Source organism: Rhagoletis zephyria, unplaced genomic scaffold, assembly GCF_001687245.7.
Source record: "Rhagoletis zephyria isolate East Lansing unplaced genomic scaffold, Rhagoletis_zephyria_1.1 Rzeph_scaffold_03516, whole genome shotgun sequence".
Classification (NCBI taxonomy): Eukaryota; Metazoa; Arthropoda; class Insecta; order Diptera; family Tephritidae; genus Rhagoletis; species Rhagoletis zephyria.
In genome coordinates, this window is record NW_016160599.1 from 1 (window position 1) to 16,906 (window position 16,906).

General features: G+C 36.8%; 1 protein-coding gene and 1 long non-coding RNA gene across 2 annotated transcripts; one reads left to right on the forward strand and one right to left on the reverse strand.

The window, feature by feature from the left end:
• Positions 1-3,494: 3,494 nt before the first annotated feature.
• Positions 3,495-8,718, forward strand: LOC108369155 (glutamate receptor-interacting protein 1-like; the record flags this gene model as incomplete). Its single annotated transcript, XM_017624160.1, has 4 exons — positions 3,495-4,833; positions 7,095-7,297; positions 7,375-7,838; positions 7,907-8,718. Coding segments are annotated over 4 exons (2,108 nt in total), but the record flags the coding sequence as incomplete, so codon positions are not given.
• A 3,837-nt stretch (positions 8,719-12,555) lies between these two features.
• LOC108369154 (uncharacterized) lies at positions 12,556-12,969 on the reverse strand. The gene is made up of 3 exons (XR_001848464.1): positions 12,894-12,969; positions 12,716-12,836; positions 12,556-12,649 (listed from the first exon to the last, which is right to left on the reverse strand). It is a non-coding gene; the product is annotated as an uncharacterized LOC108369154 (long non-coding RNA).
• Between the last annotated feature and the right edge of the window lie 3,937 nt (positions 12,970-16,906).

Below are 16,906 nucleotides of genomic sequence, written 5' to 3' on the forward strand. Positions count from 1 at the left end.
TTTACTCCCAACTAACCAACCGCCGCTAAAGAAGTTTCACTTCAAAAAATCACGCAAAGTAATTTTACGCATACGCGGCGTAGTACGTTAGGTTGTGAAAAACATATATGTATGTATATATTGCAACACTTGGTTAAACAGCAAACCTAAACTAAAAAAATATTACCAACTCTTCTTAGCGCCTTAATCCGATTGCAATTTCATCATTTTTTCTTTCACTTAATTCCAAAGGAAAAATCGTGAAAATGAAAGAAGATGCATATAAAGCCAACTCAGCAATGGCGCCCACATCAAAATGATCATATCGCCTGCGAGCTTAAGTGTTAGCATGGCGTCAGTCAGCCACAATTTGACTTATGTCAATATGGGTTTCTGACATTTGCTGATCATAAAATAACATGCTCCCAACAACATTCTAGATACATAAGTGAATGCAGCATATGAAAACGTATTGTGGCGAAAGAAAGCAAAGTGGACAGTCGCACACATTATCGAGATGTGGGAGTTTGTGCCATGCAAGCAGAAGCCCATAGATTACGTTTTCAAAGTTTGTGCTTTCGAAAAAGAACTCCATTAAATCGGGGAGAGACACACTTCGAGTGTGGCAAGCGGTGTAGCATAAAGCAATTTGCTATTTTTAATTTTTTATTTCCCAACATTTCTTTTGATCAAATTTATGTAATGTAGTAGTTGTAGGGAAATAGGGGACTTTTGTTGAATTTTATTACTTTTCCGTGTGCAATTAATGATGCAAATGCATAAATAAAATTATAGTTATTAAGTTGATAATCTGTTTTTAGCATGTTAGATGCTCGTTTGTGGAGAAATTTGAAATTGTTTGCCTCCATTCTAAGTACTGCGTCGTTTTTAGTTGGCTAGATTTGTTAGAGCCACTTAAAAAATTTGAAAATCTTGTAGTTTTTGCAAAGGAAAAGGCAACTAAATATGTGGTATTCAAATATAATCAAGTTTTTTTTATTTAAATTAAAAGTGGCGATGGCTTGAAGAAGGAGCACCCGATCTTGGTTTTTATTTTTAATATACATATGTATAGAAAAATAGTACCGAAATGTAGCGTCTCCGATAAAAAGATGTTAATAACCAGGGCTTTAAACTTGAAAAAAGGGAAAATGTACTTTGAAAAAAGGCAAAAAAAATACATTATTTTTTAATTTTGTTATGTACATACCTTTATGTACAATGTGCATGTCCAATTAGATATATATAAAAAAATACATACAGTGGTCAAATTATTATAGCCGAACTACTTTTTGCCAAGTTTTAACATATTATTTTTGTTGTTATTTAATTTTGGTTATTTTTTTCTTTAACAAACCCCGTGTAAATCCAAGTTACCAACTTTGTGCAATATTAAAAAAATTAAACAAACTTTCGTAAAAATTTCGAGCTTTTTTAAAAATTCTAAAAATAACCGAAATTTGTATCTATTCGAAACTTGTACTTTATTCTATTAGAATTCAATGGGCTACAAAACTGCATACTCAGAATCTAATTAAAAACTGGAAATTTTTACGAAAGTTCTTTGAATATATATTTTTTTTAATTGCATAAATAAGGCATTGCCACTCGATTGGTACATTTGTACCAATTGTGATGATTTGTGCATTTTTATATTGGGCTATTGGTCAAAAGCTTGATACAATGCAGCAATCTTGTATTGAAACATTTCAACAAATTATTTTTCGTGATTGGGATTTGGAATTTCAAAATTTCAACCCTGTTTGTGTGAAATATTTTATTTTTATCAGTATTTTTCTTTTAGGGCCGAATTCACAGTGCGTAGGTAACTCAGAATCAACAGTTAACTGCAGATTTTCAGTACAACACATATATCAGAATTTCAGTACAAAAATCTGCCGATTCTGAGTAAACTACGCTCTGTGAATTTGGCCCTTAATCAATCTATGTTGAAATAAAAGTGAAAATAAAAAAAATATTTTGCCAGCGGTTTCGAGTTATTCGAAAAATTGCAATTTGAAAAAACCCGGTTCCAGATTTTGAAATTAAGAAGAAACCGCATAAACCGGTTTTATTTTACATAGCTTTCTTACAGTGAAAATAAAAATGTTGATACAAATTCATGACCAAAAATTATAATAAAACTATTAACAGTAATGATAGCTTTTATTTAGAAAAGAGCAAAGCAAAATAAGTTCAACGTTTTTTTAGATCAAAAGTAAAACAAATAAAAATCAGTGAATACAAAGAAATAAAAATACAAAATTTATATTGAAAAAAATACAAATTTTTGCCACTTTCTTTCTTAATAAATTTGTTTGCTGCTCGAAGCATTGACCCATCCTTTGCAAGGCCCAGTAATCAGCGTTTGTGCTGCTGAGTTGAGCGACCGAAGCTGCTATTCAATAGCTTGTTTTGTATGGAAAAAGGTTTCACATGCAAATATATTTTAAAAATTTAGAATTTTTTCGAGAAGAAATTGAGAAGAAATGTTTGACATTTTCGAGACCAAATAATTTGAAAAAAAAAAATATATCAAATCAGCTGATACTACCTGTTCAATAGGCCTTAGCCGCAACTATTTGCCTGTGACCGACAACGAAATTTTCATATCGGACCGAAAGAAAAAATTTGAAATTTTATTTGGCACAGTGTAATACGTATATCTACATAGAAGTAAAAGTTTTAATATCATAATCATGAAGAGTCATTTCCTAAATATTTGCTTTAAATGCCATTTACAGGAATCGCTATTTAAGCACAAAGCTAAAAATTATATGGAAAATAAAATTTTTTTAAGAGACAGATATTGAAAAATGACTCAAAATGTACTAAAGGGTTACATGGTAAAGATCGTGAGACAAAAAGAAGGAATTTAAAGTTGTCATATGAATTTAATGAGCTTTCACCTTTCCTTCCTATACACAAGCGTACACACATACATACGTGCATAACTCTTTGGCTTATAGGGATTATTAGTAATAGCATCAATCTGTACGTATTCAACATCCAACATAAATGCTTTACATATGTATGTATGAATACATCTGATACATGAAGAAAATTTGTATTTTCCACTTTTATTGAAATATTTATTAGTTCATGAATATCGAGAGCGTTTAGCCTTTTGAATCAGCTTGAACGAAATGTTTGTTACAGCCGAGTAGTTCACCCATTGATGGAACACCAGAAATGGCTGAAATTTGTTGAATGTGCAATGCGTAGAAAGCCATTGTAAAATTTCTGAAAATCTTTAAAATCTCATAAACGTGTTCGCGTGCGGGTGAGCACTTAATTTCCATTAAACAATATTGATGGGGTCGCTAAAAATAGCGTTTGGGGGCAAGTTTGTGTGGAAGTGAAAAGAACTTTCACTAAACTGACACATAACGCACAACTCATACACACAGGCGCGCACACGCCATAATTTTCACTTAACAGTTTTCCATTTTCTTCATTGTATTTTATTAATTTTCTACGCGCTATATATTTTTTTCACACTTTGGTGCTTTTAGGTCACACAACGCTCGGCAGTCCGAAGTATGGTTTCAGCACATTGGAGTCACGCAAGTCGCGGCAACGCCAACGTTTTGTACGAAAAAGTTCGCTGCCACTGGAAGGTGGGGGTGGTGGCAGTGGTGGAGGCGGCAGCGGAGGAGGTGCTAACGTTGGAGTCTGCGCTGGCGGCGGCAACAGCTGCAATGGCGGTGGCAGCACGGGCAGCAACAGTGGCACAGCCAGCAGCACCAGTGGCGGTAGTAGCGCCAGTGGCAGCAGCAATGGTGTCAATAGCAGCAGCAGCGCATCTTCGACTGGAGTTGGCAGCAGCATGAACGTAGGGCTTGGGACGTCGCTGCATCATCCCACCAGCGCCATTGGCATTTGTCGCTCTGAAACATTTCCTGTGCTGCTGGACTGCAGTCAGGGTTCCGGCATAGTACTTGGCCCAGCGACTGCTTGCGGACGCGCCGTCACAATTGCGCAAGTGTTGCCCGATTCGGTGGCCGATCGCAGTGGTTCCATACAGAAGGGTGATCGCATTGTGGCCATTAATAAAATGTACAATTTGGACGTGCAGACGATGCGTCAGTTATTGGGCGAGAATCGCACGCTACAGTCACAGAAGTCACAACAATCGCCAGCAGCTAATTGGTTGGAATTGGAGATTGAAATCGACATGGCCGATTCGGTGGTACCGTCAAGCGGTGTGTACAATGTTAAGTTGTTGCGCGCGGGCAAATCGGGACTGGGCATCAGCGTGAACGGTTCTAGTCACGGTGGTTTTGTTATATCCGATGTGAAACCCGGCAGTCCAGCACATCGTACTGGGTCGTTACGTGGCGGCGATATTCTCTTAGCAGTGGATAATCATCCCGTGCAACATTACAATGTAGACTCGTTGCTGAAGGAGAGCACAGCCGCCATTGATTTTACTACGCTGACAGTGAAGCGCGTTATGCTGCCGGACTTTCTGTTCGATGCGCAACAAAAAATGCCAAATCCAATCTATAGCAATTGTGCGGCTAGTCCGAGTGAGCATGAGCTGTACAGCACAGCGGCATATGTTACGTCCAAGTTCAACGATTGCTTGTCATTGAAGTCTACGACACCGCAACCAGATTTCTTCCACACTCCCGGCGGCGCCGGCAGCGGCGGCATTGATGACAACTGTAGTTTGCAGTCGGTGCAAATGCGGCATCATCAACATGCCTGCAATACTTGGAGCGCCAACACGTCGGCGATGGGACGTTCCTTTGCAGCGCAAAACACACAAAGTCTTACCACGGAACTACCGGACAATGAGGATAACAATTATCAGGACTTTACCGGCTACGATCTGGACCGCTATGCGAGGTGAGTGAAAATTAACTACAGTTTTATCCTTCTTAAGTCAGATAAAATAGCGACAATTACAGAATTTGGTGAAGGATTCGCCGCAATCTAACGACTAAGTTAGTTACGACAGCGTTTTTAGTCGACCGGACAAATAACAAGGATGTGTTGACTAGTATTGAAGATAGTATGTCAATCTCCCGTACTGTAGTTTTAAAGGTGACTAGGTTTCGTGCATTTTTGCCCGTCAGATGAACTTCAAATTTTCCTGTGACTTCAAAATGCGGTTTCACAATGACTCAATGCATTTTTGCCCGTCAGATGAACTTCAAATTTTCCTGTGACTTCAAAATGCGGTTTCACAATGACTCAATGCATTTTTGCCCGTCAGATGAACTTCAAATTTTCCTGTGACTTCAAAATGCGGTTTCACAATGACTCAATATTAATCCCATTCCCCCAACTCTCTTTCAGATGTTTGTAGTTGTCTGCTTTTAAGGCCCAAACAAAGTGGACTTCCCTAAATTTCACGAGAGAGGGCTATCGAAGTGGGAGTATCTTTATATTAGGTGATATTCGGGTGGCTCCCTCATTTTTCGAGGTAAAATCCTCATTGATCCTGGGGTGTATAGAGAAGCTTAATGCCCTGAGTGAGAACGATGCTATCCAGGACACGTGGAAAATTTGGGAAATGAAGAAGCCGATGGGAGCTTAGCCCTTTCTTGCGGTAGGTCCTAACACAACGAAGGAAGTGCTCAGAAAAGAAAATACCAAACTGAGAAAACTGTATTGGCGAAGCACAATGGGTATTTCTCAAGATATTCCACAATAGACCTGCCCAATGTTCGCCTTCCAAGATTTCTAGCTAAGATTTACATATAACCACCTATTGACATGAAATTTTTAATATCCTTGTGCAAGCTCATTCACGATGATTGGAGCAACAATTTCTATGTCGTCAGAGTAGGAAAAGTTCTCCAATAGGTCACTGATACTGCGGATGCATGAAATGTCGAAGTGAAGGCATTGTCTTTGTATGGGAACATTTCATGAACTCTTTAAGTATAACCTGTCCTACTAACTCATCAGAGATGCGGTATCGCTGTGGACCTTAAATCCATATCAGCCTGATAGCGAAGGAGCCTTATATGAACGAAAGGGACATCATACATTCTCTGAGCAAGTAACCAAGGACCTTAATTGCTGCTTGATGAACAAAATAAATGTTCGCCTATTGAAAGGTTTTACTTTCGAAGGTAACCAACTTGGTCCATGGCTAAGTAATTGCGAATCAAAGATGTTGAAGTTATTGGGAATTCTTAAAACTTTACCTAACTTTCTTAGAACTTTGGACCATCAATGAAAAGTTTGACTTGGTCTTGGTTTACAGCCTTCTTGGTCCTCCCCTTAGCGAATGCTGCTTATGGAAGATGTAGTCAAACCATCCGACAATACGCATTGATCTTAGAATTCGAGGTTGTCATAATTAGAAATAAAATAATAATCCAGCTCTGTTAGTCGATTCGCTACGCAGCCTATTATGGCGCTTGGCACTAAACACAACAAAATTGTACTAATAATACTTTTCAACCATTAAGAATAGCCAAAGACTTATCGATGTATGAGATGCCCGACTCTGCGTCGAATAGCAGATAACTATGTGACTTTCAGCATATCCAGGAAGTTAATGACAGCCCCAGAAATACGTTTTTAAAAGCTCGCTCAAGGAAAACAATGCCTACACAGTCCTTTTGCTTATAGGACTACACTCTGCAAAAGGATTTAAAGCAACCCACATCGAATTCTTAGATCCAACAATCCGTAACCTTGAAATCCCTGGATAAATAAACAAATCTGACCAATCCCTGAAGTGCCACAATATATTCTTATCAAATCACCTACCGTGGGTTAACGCTAGCCAACGCTGTGGAGCCTCCGTACATTTCTGCAGTTGTTCAACCCGTAGTCTTGACAGGTTTAGACTTCCAAGTTGGCTGTATGGGAGAAAGCTTCCATACAGCCCTTCTTGGCCTCTATATTATTGGGAAAATCAGCAGCAGTAATTTGAATGACTTGCGCTTCTTATCGCATAGTTTCTGGTCTGAACCTTTAAATCTAAGCCTTGAGGACTCATGGCTATTTTTAACGTTTTCACTTCAATTTCTCCAAGTAATCTCTTTGGCATTTCTAGTCGCAGACTTGGGCCTCAAAACTTTAAAGAGTATCCCTTATCATATAGAAAATTGTCTTAATTAAAAGAAAATTTGTTTTTCCTCTTCCAGTGCCGATTGCAGTGCCTTACCACCACCCATGGAAAATAAGGTATACGGCTCTGCCACGAGCTCGAGTAGCAAGAGCAGCGGCAGCAGTCTTCATCAGATTATCTTCACCGTGCGACTGGAGCCAAAAGGCGGCTTGTTAGGCATAACGCTTGCCGGTAGCGAGGATATTGGCAAGCCGATAACCATAAGTGGACTTGTGGAAGGTGAATGACACAGAATACGCACATATGTACATACACGCCCACCAATACCTTGATTGCCAAACTTTCTCTTCCTTTAGGCGGCATCGCACACAAGCACGGTCAAATTCAAGTTGGCGATCAACTGCTGGCCATCAACGACGATTCAGTGCAGGGTATGCCACTGTCGCATGCCACAAGTATTTTGCAAAATCTCAGCGATACGGTTGACTTGAAAATATTGCGCGCGCATGAAATATCAAGCATTATGGCGGGTGGGCATCTAGATGCTGCTAATTTGCCACAGCCACAGGCCATATATGCCAAGGTGCAGCGTCGTCCACGCAGTCCCTCCTCGAATACGGACGCGACTTCGGCCAGCGGCAGCAAAGATGGCAAGCATCGTGTCTTCCATGTGACATTGAAAAAAGATAAGGTATACGATGATTATGGATTTTCGGTGTCGGATGGTCTGTACGAACGCGGTGTGTTCATCAACCGCATACGCACTGGTGGACCGGCCGATTTGAGTGGCCTACTAAAGCCGTTCGATAGAATTATGCAGGTTAGTGATTCGCTTTGGTTTAAATTTTTATTTGCTGAAGAAAATGAGTTAATACTTTCACCATGCAGGTGAATGAGATGAAAACGCAGGACTTTGATTGTTGCCTGACAGTGCCTTTGATAGCAGCGGCCGGTGACAAGATCGAGCTGATCATTCAGCGCACAGAATGATCGTGGCGCTTGCCAGAGCAACTGGTTTACAAATATAAATACTGACAATGCGTGTGCCTTTTTCTAAAGAGTTTAACTGCTCTGCACGATTTTTTGTTTAATTACATTAATAGAGAATTTAAGCAAAAACTTAGTATTTACCCACAAAAAAAAACAACATGAAATAAGAAAGTAAATGCTGAGCTTCAAAATACCAAAAAGTGTGCAGAACCTATGCCAAATATAATTTAACTTAAAGATAAAAACCACTTAAGTACATATGTTAAGTTTTAGTATTAAGCGCTGAAGAAATGCAATTTTTTTTGTGAGAAAGCAAAATACCAATAAATTAAAAGAGTAGTACTGAGCAACATGCCATTGTGCCATTGACATTCTAATAAAGTTTTTGATACCATGATTTTTTTTTATGTTTATGAAAAAGGTATCTCCTTACAGCTTTAAACAATATAAATAAAATTGACAATAAAACAATCGTACGCACAAATACAAAAACATATATACAGTGCCGGCCACTTGAATAGCGCCCATTTTGTTCGTCAGTACTGGTTTTCTTTTATTTATTTTAAGATTCATAAATTTTTTTTTATAAAAATTATATTTCTGAACTATAATTGAGGGGAATGTGCAATATGCGCATTCACGGTCAAATGTCGAATTGGAACTCAGTTGCGTAAATAAGGCATTTCCACTAATTATAGTTTAGAAATAAAGTAGACTGATGCTTCGGCTTGAAGCATTTCCTAACACACCCATATTCTGTAACAAAAACCATGCAAATCCAATTTTCAAACTTTATACAAAATTTACATATGTTTAATAATTCGGAAAAATTTCATCAAAATTTCATACTTTTTTAAAAAGAATTTTAGAATTTTTTTTAAATATGCAGTTTCCAAATTTCTATAAAATTGCGTTGATTTTTGTAATGTTTTTGGCCGCAAATTTTTTAATATGGGCAAAAAAAAAATCCTCAAAAATCAGTGCAATTTTGTAGGTACTTGAGAAATGCATACTCAAAAAAAAATAAAAATTTTATTTAAAACATTGTAAAAATTTTGCTGGATATTTTTTGAATTATAAATTTTGTACTCTATAAGCTATATTTTATAAAAAATTTATGAATAATTAATACACAAAAGGAAAACTGTCAATGCTGTTGTTCAACAGGGGGCGCTATTCAAGTGACCAGCACTGTATGTAGAAGATGAATTAGGTTAGAATTATACGTACGTACATAAATATATACATATATACATATGTATTCTCTAAATAACTACTACTCTATACACTGGATTGTATCTGTTGTTCGTCATAAAATTTTTCAAGATTGTACTTTGTAAATTACTTAACTACTCGTAGTTTATACATACATTATATATATCTATGAATGTGTATATATATGTGACAGAGAAAGTTGAAAGGGACCTACGGTTCGAGAAAAATTACTTTAATGTTTTGTTTGGCAATTCATCCATCTTTGAAGTGAATTTATAAAAAAACTTAAATACAAAAAATCATCTTCGCCATCTTCTTCTTATTTGGCAATACAACCGTTAGTCGGTTTGAGCCGAGACCAAAAAGCTGCGCCAATTGCCTCTTTCCTTCGTGGATGTGCGCTGCAATTTATCCTTCCATTTTCTTCGTGGGTGCTCTTGCTTTCGTTGCCCACCCATGGGTGCTGATTCGCAATATGGTTTCACCGGAGCGGCATCTTCTATGCGTAAAAGTTATTAAAAATATTTTGCTTCTTTTGACGCCGCTAAACCACCTCGTCGGCATGTAAGTTCATAGTGTTTGCATTGCAAATTTCACACAAAACGTGCCTTGGCGAAATTATCACGTGACCCCCCAAAATCCCTTTTGACTTTTCCCGTCACATATGTATTTATATTAAGAATTATTATATAATATTGCAATTTAAATAAATACATATGTATGTACGCATGCGTTGTATGTCATTTAAATACAGTAAATAAATAAAACATTAACGTATGTATAAGTTTTAAGACCAATTGAATTAAAAATTAAAAAACAACTTTTTTGAAAACATTCTAACGGTTAAAATTAACTTTTCGGGTGGCCTAGTGCAGGTCGTAAGGCCGGTGCGGTTACTAGCGAAATTGCGCTTAGCGCCGTTTACTCAAGTAACTTTTATTATTTATCTGTCCTTAAAAAACAAATTTAGTTCTCCAAAAAATTGTTTAAAAAGCAGACTAATTTTAAAAGATACTTTAGAAAAGGGCGCTTAAAATATTTCTTACGCCCTAGAATTTTCAACTTACACGGTAACAATTTTAAGATTATTTTAAGGGTTCAACGAAATAACGCCCAGCACCAGGGTTGCCAGGCAGAGAGGCTCAATAAAACCGGGCAATGGCGGGGGAATGAATTCGGGAGGGAGAAGATGTGGCGGTTTCTTCGAATGCAAACAATTCTACAAAGTACGAATAATATGTACATTAAAAACTTCGAATTTCTTTTTATTACTGAAACTTAATAATTCTCTGGAAGAAAATTATATACAATTCCTTGGTTTAAACCATGGACAGCCTTAAAGTCATGTTTCAGTCATGTTTCAGTCTTGAAATGGGCTGGGTTGAAACCATTCCAATATGTCTCGTCTAGTGAAGTACTAACATTCTTAACCCAACCGCCCTGTGTGATTCATAAATTTATAAATTCGTGGAGCGTTTTTCTACATATAACAAAGCAATAAAGGTTACCATTAGCACAAACATACATATGTATGCAAAACATGCTAAATATAAATTCCGTTGAATTAAACGTAAAATTTTTAATAACAATAAAGGGGGCCGAAATTTTTCGAAAACCTGCATCTATGGTCAAATTTAGCTCTCGATTTGCTAGTGTTAGGCCAAGCTACTCCTCCGAGTTGTGGCGTGCGCCTTGATGTTACACAAAGAGGAGGGACCTACAGCTTTACGTCGAGTCCGAACGGCGATTGTATTTTTATGAGAAGGTATTTTTCATGGCAGAAATATTATCGGAGGTTGACCATTGCCTGTCGAGAATAAATAGTCACAACTTGCCAAAATTTAGGTGTCGTATAGTTATTATAACTTTTAATTTATGTATGTATGTATGTATTTTAATAGATTTTAGAATTTTCCTTTCTAAATAGAAGCACATTTCTTATCAGTCGTCCAGAACTTGTGTTAGTATGTATTTACATACGTAAGCAATATTTACTAGGGTGACTGACTAGGTTTTTACTCTTGTTTTTGTTTTTTTCCAATTGTTCGCATATCGAATGAATCATAATTTTGTTATCGAACAATTTCATTTAATTTACATTTAATTTATATTTATGAAACTGCTGTAAATTCATTATAGGTATTTTTTATTTTGTGGAAAGTGACATAAAAGTTATTAATTACGAAAAATTAGAAACAATTAACCGCCCTAACCGGTTTTTTCTGAATTTAAAAATTGGAAACCTGTTTTTTAAGTTGCCTTTTTTAAATAACTCGAAACTCGGTTTTTGAAAAAAGTCGAATAATCGAGCATCCTAGTATTTACATACTTATGTACATATGTATGAATGTAAGCATCTCTGACGACAAAGCAATTAGCAAAGTGTGTAAACGAGTACTTTACATTAACTTAGGGCCTGATTAAACTAAATATAGATTTTATTATAAAAAAAATATATATTTTTCGAATTCATCAAACATTGTTTACAGAAGTCAGCGCGAACGAAATTGTATACGTGGTAAATGAGTACTCAGAAAATAAGGAAAAAAAAAATTATTATTTGTGTACTTTGTTGGACAATCGCTTGACCTGGATTATGACGCGTACATAGTTAAATCGAATACATATTTATAATTATTAATTATCAATAAATCATTCAAATAGAAAACAACTACGTGGGAGAGCGCATAGTGGTCGCGTAGAGGGATGCGCTGGGGTTTTTAGGTAGTTGGACAATTGATTGCCTATGGTTTACTTTAAAAGTAAGTACACCACTGACACTGACGTAGCTTTTCAGTTTGATTTCGGAAGAAGTTTCTAAATGACAATTTGCATGCGATATACAGCAAACTAATGCGCTCTTTCGCTAGGAGCCGAGTAACCACTAGCAGTGACCCCTATTGTAACCTGTTTCCCTCCCGAACAAAAATTTAATCTTCAGTTCACGAAATATTTTTAATGAAATTTACAAAGTTGATTTTAAAACAATTTTATTAATGCAACTTATTTACCTCTTATATGGCAATAAAAACAACTGCAATCAAATAAATGCGTCATTATAAAAATATTTTGTTATGCATTGCAGACAAATATTTACTCTGACCAACAAAGCTAATCAACTCAAATGCGTAACAGCAAATTCGTTAATGAGTAGCATGAAGCTATGGGGGCTATGCGCCCCCCCCCCCCGTGCCCGATGAGGAATTCAGCAATTAATTAATTTGTAATCGATTAAATTTTATATTTGTACGAGCATGCTTGTTTTTGTCTCTAGCCAGTTTGAAAGTCCAATTGGATGTGGTAGCTGCAGCGCACGCTGTTGTTTACTGTCTGATAAGCTTCCGAGCTGCTACTAAGGAAATCTTCTCCACCACCGCAAAAATGTGTCTCGCGCGGCAAATCAATTGACGTCAAACGATTATAAAGCTGTTAACATGTAACACAAACTTAACATAAATAAGTGAATTAAAAAATATTCACATTAACTTATACTTAGTTGTACTTAGTTCAAGCAAGGTCCTCCTGGTTGGACTTTGGACAGTTCTGTTTTTTTTTTTCGGCGGTAAACGAGCGTGCGCCAGAGATAATAAGCCAAGCTTTGGGGTTGTTTACGCTGAAAAACATGTGCGAATAAAATTGTATGTACCTGCATAAATACATTAGGGTGTACCAGCACATATGGATTTTTTTTTTTGCTTGTAAACATCTTTGCTCCCGGTATGCGCAAAATTTGCGACGAATTCAGAAGTAGTACTAAGAAAAACATATCTAATCAGCTCTTCTAGCAACGCTGCTACTTGATATAAATATGTAGTTCGGGATCATTGGGGGATTAAATCAGGATAATTTTCGGAAAACCTGTAACCTTGAAAAACATAAATAATAAAAAAAGATTTATAAAAAAAAAAATGTAAGTTTAAAATTGTGCAGCTCACATATGTTGTTGAGTCCCGTCCGCTAGAATAGAGATCTGCTTTAACCGAGAAAGTCTGAGTGGCGGCGGAAATCGGGACCGGGATTTATGAAGCGCCCCAGACTGGTTGATATTCAATGGGAAACTATGGGTCGGTAAGATGGATATGTATGTAAATTAGGGTGGTCAAGAAAAAAAGTAAAGTCGGAATCTTTATACTCTTACCCCCTAAGATTGTTCTACTTCGAAAAAATTATACCCCTGTTTTTTTTATTTTAAAATCGAAAAATATTTAGAGGTCGCTCTAAGCGCTCGAAGTTTTCCATGAATTTTGTATGGGGAAAAAACAAGTTTTCGTAGAAATTCTATGGAGTTCTTGAAAAACGATATTTTTCGATCGCAAAGCTTCGTTTCTCTTCAAGAGACCCCTAGAAGCCTTAAATGGGTCTGCCATTGAATTTTTTGAGGTTTTCAGTGGTCCTATAAAAACTTGTTAATAATAGAAAATGGTTAAATAAACAAAAGGGTATTGTTTTTGGAAGTCTCTTGAAGAGAAACGAAGTTTTCCGATAGAAAAATATTGATTTTCAAGATTTCTCTATAATTTCTACGAAAAATTGTTTTTTTCCAATATAAACTACATGGAAAAACTTGAGCGCTTGGAGCGCTCTGAATATATTTTTATAAAAAAAAAAAGCATTAAAACTCCGACTTTACTTTATCACATGCATTTCTAGCCACCCTAATATACATTTACTCAGATCGAGCGCTAATTATACGACTGTTGGAAAACTGTCCATGTACAAGATTTTTAAGTAACCAAATTAATTCAACTCACAGCTGATTGTTTGGAACACGAGGCCGCTCCAGCAAAGGCACACACAGGTTCCTAGGATAGACTCCTTTACGTTCGAAATGAGCCCTTTGTGCCCTTATTTTTTCCAGATGTTTTAATATTTTCATAACATATGTATCAATCTCTTTTTGCAAAGAACTAGAACCACCCTAACGTCCATCCATATCTAAGCAAATACGTGCATATGTATATACAAGTGTGTATGTATAGCTGTATTTTTCCGGCTTGTACCATTATGATTTTGAATGTTTCTTGCTAGGCTAGGCTCAATGTCCAAAATTACCAAAAATAGAAATCCGAGAATACTAAAAAGATTCAAGAATAAATGGGAAATTTTCCTTCTAGTCGAGTGTAATGTAGGCACATAGAATTTTCTGAAATAATAACCAGTGTTGCGTTTTCTACCAAAGGAAATTGCGAATGTAGCAAAAGCTTAACAGATGACAGTTAACCTAACAAACAACATGATTGTGAGACCTCGAATGCCAAGTTTGCATAGAAAATAATGAATGGTTCAAAATGAAACAGCTCTCTCGTTTTTTTTTGATGCGCCTAAAAGATGCAGCGATTTCCATTATTTAAAGTAACCTGATGACAGTACGAATGGAAAGTTTAATAACCAGGTTTTAGTTTTTTAAACTATAATTTTATTGTCAGCCTGGGAGAGTGCGATATATAGAAAACCTAGAAGATCTTCAGTATCCCTATGACAGTTGCTAACTCTGACGGCCCAAGATACTATCAACCTCACTAGTGAATTCTAACAGTTTATTAGCAGACGAATTTCGGATACCAGGGGCTTCGACTGTGGAAGAACTGAAGTGTTGCAGTCTTGGTCTGGCCAATGGTGGACAATTTTACATAACGTGCTGCAACGTTCCCTCCTCTTCGAGGCAAAGACGCTATCGTGTCTCTGTGGATAGGCCAATAAGGCGAAAGTGAGAGCGCAGGTGATTATGACCAGTTAAGTAACCAGTAAGCAGCTTGATGTTGGCTATATTCCAAAGATATACTTATATATTTCCTAGAAAAAGGGTAAACAAAAAGTTAAGCTTGTCTAAGACCCATTAGCTACTGCGTTCTGAGTTTTACCCACGATTCGATTATGGGTCTCGAGGAAGTCCAAATAAGTTAGCAGAATGGTTCCGGTTTCACAAGTACAAACTTTGAGCCGTTTAGCTTTCCCTAGCTAGTTCGCCGGCGACCTACTGCAGTGTCCTGGGACCCTGCATAAATATGCTTATTGTGCTTTCAACCCCTTACCTCGGCCTGATAGAAAGCTTGGTGCCAGTTCCATAGACAACCACACCTGCTCTGCCTTCTATCTGTGGTCCATCTGAGTACCAGTGTATATATCTGGGATCTCATTTAGGTAAACCGTTTTAGCAGACCTCTCGGTATGGGATTTAAACCGGAAATTTCCTTCCAAAGAACATTTCCTTTAGCATAGGACAAGTTCTTATTGATTCTGTAACCGAGAGTAAAGCCAATCTTTTGAGTTTGTTTACGACGTGAAATTGCAGGCTACGCCACCAGGCTATGGAAGTATAAGTTACAAACAGGCGGACTATTGTGCGGGATAGCCATGCTATTAATTTGGGGTTCACACCCCATGTTCGACCAAAAACTCTTCGACAGCCTCGGGTGGCTTTACTTATCGTTTTGTTTAAGTAGAAGGGAATTCCAAAGTCAGCTCATTGAGCGCTTTGTAAAAAGCTCAGTTTTCCAGGTCCTTCTGGCCTGACTTCTTAAGCTATTTAGGCTGCAGCTTCCAATTCTGCCTGATCGAACGACTCGGCTCGTACTCTATCTAAATAACTCAGTAACTGTCTGTTAAAGACCCACCGTTTCTGTTCACCCACCGTCTCTGTTCATTAATTCCCTTCTTTTTATTTGCGTAAGTGTGGTCCCTTGTGGGGCTGTCACTTAAAATTATCTAAGCTAAGCTAAACTAACATTCAGGTTATTGGTATCTGAGAATATACTTATAGAATATTAACAACAAAAAATAACTGACAAAATATTCAAGGCAGCATTTTGAACTAATAACGAGGATATGTGTACATGCTTTTTGTCATTCTTACTTAAACATAACTGGCAGTACAAATTTGAGCAAAAGAACAAAAAAAAAAAAGAAAAGTAATGCTAATGCTAATGCTAAGTACGTAAGTACGCAGAGATGTATGTAAGTATGTACGAAAGAGTTAAGAAAGCGAGTGTGCAGTAGATACAGGCCTGTTTATGTACATACATATGTATGGTCAAAGAATACTGAATACTGCAGATAAGTGCGTAAAATGGAAAATCTTGATATATTGCGTTTATTTTATTATTATTTATATATTCCGAGGTTTCCACATGCAATTCTCGAATATTCCCTCATGTGAGTAAAGTAATTACCAAATCAACTGCGCAAAGACGTGCGCATTTGTATGTTTGAGTGTAAATACAGCCGGTTTCACTTGAATAGATACACATTTTTCCGACAGCAAAGTATTTAACAAAAATAGAAATTTTCGCAGGCTCACGACTTTGCATTAGGAATTCAGTTGAAAGAAGAACAAATATTGTTGACAGACACAAGGCTTAATGAAAAGTTCAGAGGGCACAATAATAGAGCTGCTTATTGTTATCGTAATAATGGGCGAAAATTAAAATAAAAAGGCTGTGTTTATACCATTAAAATGAAGATAATTAATAATCCTTAACACGCGCTTAAAAAATTGCACAAAGCAATAATAAAAAATGTTTTTAAAAATTAAATAAATACAAAAAAATATTTTTTATAATTAATAAAAAAAGAAAAAAAGTTCCGCCGCCCGAGACTCGAATTCACGATCGAACTCGTGATCTTTCGAAAGTCACGCCAGTGTTGCCAGTAACTGGGCTAATAAAATCCCATCCAAATATAACC